The following is a 7,041-nucleotide window of genomic DNA, read 5'->3' as shown; positions in this document are numbered from 1 at the left end:
ATGGCAATCCTAGTGCCACTACCATGATTAAGAACCGGAACCCTACCCTAACGGTAATAAGTCGCCGTTATCGGGAAGGTAGATCTAGCTTCCTATTCAAGGTGGTGATGCTACAGATCTGCCAATATAACACTGCCAATGTCATTATCATGAGTAGAGCAGAACCCTATTCTAGGTAGCGAGGCTAAGAAACGCTAATATGCAGTTCTGGCACCGTTGCTTAGGATAGATTTATACTCTAATCATGGTGATTGCAGTAGTAAGTGTTATCACGACATTTTTGACATCGTTGCTGAGGACGGATTAAACCCTGTTCTTAGTGATGACGTTAAGAAATGCCAACAAGCATTTCTGGCGCCGTTGCCAGGGAAGGCTAATATGAAAATGATTCTAGATAAATATAATCAAGTAATCTGATGTGCGTAATGAGTCAATTGTTATGCAGGCTAACTTTGCCTGTTTTCTCCCTGTTGTGGATGAAATAGGAGGAATAGTGTATGCCTGGTTCCTCTTTGCCGAAAAACTACATCTCCGATCCCGAGGCACTCCTAAGGACTAGACGGTCTCGAACCGTTTCGTCTTCTGCTACTCCACCGACAAGTGAACCAGCCGGTACCGCACCAACCCTGAACGAACTCATGGCCGCCGAGAAGACACTCCACGAGTTCTCCGTGCCCGCTGTCACCAACGTGGCCACTGGCCCCGCTGTTGACACGGCCGGCAAGAACTTCGAGCTACGCACCGGCCTGATCACCATGGTGCAGGCAAGCCCATTCTCTGGCTTGCCAAGCGAGGATGCGAATGCACACCTTCAACACTTCCTGGAGCTATGTGACACGATTGTCATCAAGGACATCACTCCTGATGTCATTCGGCTCCGCCTCTTTCCTTTCTCCCTCGTGGGGAAGGCGAAGAGGTGGTTCTGTCAAGATAAGGAAGCTGTCACCAAGTGGGCAAAATGCTCCGCGGCATTCCTCGCCAAGTTCTTCCCCATAAGCAAAACCAATGCTTTGAGGGGAAGGATTGCCAGTTTTCAACAAAATGCCAGTGAAACAATCCTTGAAGCATAGGAGCGGCTACAAGAGTACATCCTAAGCTGCCCCCATCACGGCATGGAGAACTGGATGGTGCTCCAGAACTTCTACAATGGGCTCACGCCCATGTCCAAGGGACACCTAGACGCCACCGCTGGAGGCGCGTTCCTATCACTTACCACCGCCGGGGCCAAGGCCCTGATCAAGAAGATGGTAGAACACCAGAGCTTGGAGGAGGACAGAACTCAACCACCAGCTGCCAAAACACAAAAAGGCATGCATACCGTGAAGGAGACGGATATGCTTGCCGCAAAAATAGATTTATTAATGAAGCAACTCACCGAGAGGAACCAAGAGAACCCCTCGAACTCAGTGAAGACCATAGACTCGCACATGACGTGCGAGGTCTGTGGAGAAGTTGGCCATTTGGGGAATGATTGCCCCAAAACCCATGAAGACGCTCCCTACATCAACAACGGGTTCCGCCAACAAGGAGGCGCCAACCAAGGTAATGGTTGGAATAATCAGTCACGCTCTTCATTCCAAAGTAATTCGAGTTTTAATTCAAACCAACCTTCATTAAAAGACTTAGTTCTTGGACAGGCTAAAATAAATGAAAGCTTAACCAAAAAGATGTTGTCCAACGACAAAATTTTAGAAAACGTAAATACGAAATTAGAAAACTTGACTTCTTCTGTTCATAATCAACTGAGCTTTAATAAGATGCTTGAAACACAAATAGCTCAGATAGCTGCTGCCCTTCCTACTGAATATAAAAATAATTCTGAAAATGTAAAAGCGGTGACCACGAGGGGTGGTAAGACCACTCGTGATCCACCGAACCCTAATGCTGATGCAGGGAAGGACAAAGAGCAACAAGAGATAACAAAGAAAACCCAAAAAGATGTCAGACCAGAAGAAGAGGAAATGGCACCAAAAGACCCATTGGGGTACACAGACACCACGTACCTGCCATTTCCCACAAGAAATAGAAAACAAGTTGTGGATGAACAATTCACTCACTTCGTTGAGATGATCGAGAAGATACATGTAAGCATTCCTTTGATGGACGTTCTACATGTACCTTATTATGCCAAGTACATCCAGGATATCATCAACAACAAGCGCCCACTGCCATCCACTGAAACAATTAAGCTGACGGAAGAGTGTAGCGCTGCTATACTCAACCGTCTCCCGGAGAAGAGGAAGGACCCGGGGTGCCCTACAATCACATGCTCAATCGGAACTCAGCGCTTTGATCATGCGCTGTGTGATTTAGGTGCAAGCGTAAGTGTGATGCCTAAAGTTGTCTTTGACCAGCTCAACTTCACTCAACTCAAGCCAACCACGATGACTCTCCAACTGGCCGACTCATCGGTCAGGCATCCAACGGGAATAGCCGAAGATGTACCAGTACAAATCACAGGACTGTTTGTTCCCGTGGACTTTGTGGTGCTTGATATTGAGTTAACCAAGGAATCACCATTGATCCTTAGGAGACCCTTCTTGAGCACCGCAGGAGCACAGATTGATGTGAAGGAAGGAAAGATCAGTTTACACATCAATGGGAAGGAGGAGAAGTTTGAGTTCAAACCAAGGCATCAAGAGCAATACTCAATGATCCGGGTTAGATATGGACCAAATAAATAGATAAAAGAGGTGCAGATACAGCCTGAAATTATTTATAGCATCTCTAAATCAGCAAAAAGACCTACACAAAAGCGGGAGCAAAAAGAAAAGGCAGCTCCCAAAAAGAAACATGAGGAGAAAAATAAAGCTTGTAAGCAAAACAAGGCTCCGGAAGAAAAAGAGAGTCCCCTTCCACCAAAGAAGGTATGGAAGGAGATCCAAAAGGCCACCACACCACCAAAAACCAATCAGATGAAGTGGAGGCCAAAGAAGGAACAAGCATCTCCGTCCACTTCTTCCGGGACAAGGCGATCCATCACCAAGCACGGGAGAAAAAGGTCTTGCTCACCAGACCTAAAAAGGTAAGGCCTGAAAAAAAATTAAAACAATAATAATAATGAACACCGGCCATAAGCTAGCTTGGGGGTGGACCCCAATCCCGAGGTTATCTGCATTGCATATTTATTTTGATGCATCCTTAATTTTAAATTAGCATGTTTACTTTATGAAATTTCCATGTTTTAATTATTGCATATAAAAAAATGAAAAATGCTAAAAAGACAAAAATATAATTCCACTCTTATATGTGATGTAAGATATATGCTTCTTCCTTGTTGAAATGATGAATAGTTGCTCTATCGTAATTTCTTTCCAGTATCTAGTTTCAACCTTGAATTCTCCAAATTAATAAAATGATTAAATGCGTGGGATGCAAAATGCTCTATCTAAAGTCTAAAGTAATTAATGGATATATTTGTGATGATCTGAGCTGCTAGTATCCTGTTCTAAACAACGCTAGAGTTCTGGAGTTTTTACAAAAATAAAATAATCACATTGAGTTAGATTAAGCTTTGTTGACCCTTTGAGAGGTTGTCATACCATTGAAAACAAAAATATTTCATTATGTTATCATCTCAAAAGTTTGTTAGAAGGCATATGGCTATGAAAAAGAAAAAAAAGCATCCGAGGAAATAAAAAGGGACCTGTGTCTGAAACATCAAAAAGAAATATCACGAGGAAATAAAAAGGGACATGTGTCCGGAACCTCGAAAAAATAAAAAAATGGGCAAGTGCCCAACAGTAGAATTAGCCACATAGCCATGTGTCTCTAATAGACAAAAAGAGAACGATGGAAAAGAAAAAGTTTTAAAAAATTCAATGGTATGATTAACTTTCTCTTTGGATCCATTGTTTAATTTGACAAATAAATGTGCTAAGTTTTGAAAATAAAAAAAAACTCCGGAACAAAAGTGAAGTAAAGAACTGGGGACATAGCGCTCGATCTGATCAAATCCATCCTGCAAATGCTTAAGGACCCAAGGTATGAGCAATAAGCCCCATGACATATCTGTTCAAAATTCAAAGGAGAATTCTTGTTTGAAGGTATGTACTGGAAAGAAGTGAAAATATTGTAGCAACTCCTGATCAACAACCAAGATCTTAGCTTCTTGCTCGAGGACGAGCAAGGGGTAAGCTTGGGGGAGTTTGTTGGCGGTTCTTAATGACGTATTTACCCTGCCAACATAGTCCATGCAAAGGAAGAAAAGCCTGTATTTTACTCACATATACTTATTAAATGCTTACCAAGTTCCACATGTAGTGCAAGTTGTGTTTAACAGATCATATACAGGCATACAGGTGGAAAGCAAATAAAAAGGCGCAATCCGACACATCAAAAAATGCACAAATAAACAAGTACCCAAAAGCCCAATATAGAAGTGCATCAATTTGCAGGAGGATGTGGACTCAGGGGCCCGAGAGGAAGGCAACGGGCTTCGGGCCGGGGCCAGCGGGGCCCACCAGGGGGCCACCGCCCCCTAGGGTCGGCCGACCCTGACCCAGCCCATCTCGTCACCGCCTTTCGCGGAGGCGGTGCTGAGCCTATCCACCCGCAGTCCCCGCGTGCAAATTGCAGTTTACACCATGGGGAATCGACCTTCCCCACCTATTAAGGAGGGGGAGAGGGAGGCTCCATTCATCTCATCACATTCACAATCAACACTCCACCTTCAAGGCACTTGGGCACTACCTCTTCTTAGTTTTTCCTTTTAGCTTTTAGAGAGAGAGTTGGGTGAGCTATCAAGGAGGGCTTCGCTCCTTGGAGAGAAACTTGGGTATGAATAAAGAATATCTTTACTCCAAGTCCATGCCTTATCATGTCTGATATAGTTCTTCATATGAACTAGAGTATAGTTCTTATGCTATGGTATATGATATAGATCATAGGCCATGTTTTATGATGCTAGCATATGAACTAGAATATAGTTCTAGTGGAAATGATATGACATACATTTTAGTATATAGTTCTTGTAGTATAATGCTACCCTAGGGCTAGTAGTGTATTATATGAACTAGTACTAAGTGTATGTTGTATTATTCTCACTTAGGACTTTAGTCTAATTGCTTCATGTTAATTAATTGCCTAGAAATAGCTTTGTGTGAAGATGGGGGTTTACATGCTCTTTTGAGTAGGCTCGGGCTTCTTACCTGTCGATCCGTAGGGTCGGGGACCCGGGGGAGTCCGAGTAGGTTCTTTGCATGTAAGCATGGTTCTTGGGTGTAAAGGCCGGGTAAATGCATTGTCCTAGTCCACAGTTGCGGAGGTTGCTGGCAGACCACTACTCGCGTAACCTCCCAAACCATCTAAACACAGGACTAGATCTAAGTAGTATAATTACATGATTAACTTGTTCTATGACATGATCTGTATCTAGGACCACACCTACTCCAATAGGTTGTTTGTTTATTCTTTGATTCAATTCATTCTTTTTAGTCTCTTTTTATTCCTTAGCCCATATGCCATGCCTAGATTGTGATGGATCACTATTCTACACATAAATGTTTATCACCTGCTATGACCTTTGATTCCATTATTGCTATCATAATTACTTTGATCTATGCTTATCTTAGAATCCTTAACATGTTAAGCCTTCCTTAGAGCGAACCTATAAATACGACACTCGGTAAATCCCCGGGTTTAAATGCTACACGATAATTCCCATCTGCTTGCGGTACTTAAACTCCAAACCTAACGAACTATCACCCCGGTATATACTTAACACTATTGCTAGACATGCGCCGAGCTAGTGACTTGTTAAGGAATACCAACATGGCAATCCTAGTGCCACTACCATGATTAAGAACTAGAACCCTACCCTAACGGTAATAAGGCGCCGTTATCGGGAAGGTAGATCTAGCTTCCTATTCAAGGTGGTGATGCTACGGATCTGCCAATATAACACTGCCAATGTCATTATCATGAGTACAGCAGAACCCTATTCTAGGTAGCGACGCTAAGAAACGCTAACAAGCATTTCTGGCACCGTTGCTTAGGATAGATTTATACTCTAATCATGGTGATTGCATTAGTAAGTGTTATCACGACATTTCTAACATCATTGCTGAGGATGGATTAAACCCTGTTCTTAGTGATGACGTTAAGAAATGCCAACACACACTCTCTTCCCTCTATTCTCATACCAGCTAAGAGTAGCTCTTCCTAAGATACATCATTATTAACTAGGCTCTCTAAGGGGGTATTTATAGGGGGAGATGGAGTAGGGGCTACTCCAACGCCATGTCAGCGATCCGTGTGCTCCTTCTTCTCCATCGTTGGATCAAACTGACCTTGGAACTGCCATATGATCAATGGTTGGGAACTTCCATCACATGTTCATCATGGGGATGTCAGTGGGAGTGAACCGACTCAAGGTGGGCCCACATGACAGGTCGGTCGACCGACCTATTGCCTCCATGTGGGCCCCACCAACCTTCTAGAAGATGCTGATGTCGGTGGGAGTGTGGGCCAGGTGGGGGCCCACCAAATGTAGGTCGGTGGACCTACCCTTTGTGGGGTTGGCCCACCACCTTGCTCCACATGTTGTCCCCACTTGTCATCTTCAATGTTTTGTTGATATGTGGTGGTTTTGGTTCTTGATCATATTTGCTTCATTTGAGCTTGATCAGGCTTGATTAGTGGTTGTTTCCACCAGCATCCAAATAATGACATGTACATGTGGAACCAAGTGAATTGTACCTATGTCACTACTTAGTTGCTTGGTATTATCCCCAAAACTTAACCTTTGTTGACGGTTTTAGTCGTCGAAAATCATAGTGAAAGTACCGTCAACAACAACCATGAAGAGACACCCTTGGAGTTTGAAAAGGGAGATCATATTGTCGAGCATGTGAATTATGTCATTAAACACCCTATCCGACCCATGCTCATATGACAAATCTCCTGGATCAATTAGTCTCTAATATTATCACACATGAGATCCTCAACCCCTTTATTCTACATATTAATAAAATCATTAAGAGGGTGGTTGTAGACACATATGTTTACCATAAATATTGTAGATCTAATTGTGGTGAATAA

The 7,041-nt window shown here is 43.2% G+C and overlaps 1 protein-coding gene across 1 annotated transcript; it reads left to right on the top strand.

The window, feature by feature from the left end:
• On the top strand, positions 639-2,684 carry LOC110431122. Its single transcript, XM_021449828.1, has 2 exons — positions 639-764; positions 1,782-2,684. The coding sequence occupies exons 1-2, from the start codon at positions 639-641 to the stop codon at positions 2,682-2,684; spliced, it is 1,029 nt and encodes a 342-aa protein (XP_021305503.1).

Source organism: Sorghum bicolor, chromosome 10, assembly GCF_000003195.3.
Source record: "Sorghum bicolor cultivar BTx623 chromosome 10, Sorghum_bicolor_NCBIv3, whole genome shotgun sequence".
NCBI classification, from domain to species: domain Eukaryota; kingdom Viridiplantae; phylum Streptophyta; class Magnoliopsida; order Poales; family Poaceae; genus Sorghum; species Sorghum bicolor.
This window is presented reverse-complemented; position numbering and strand designations above follow the sequence as displayed.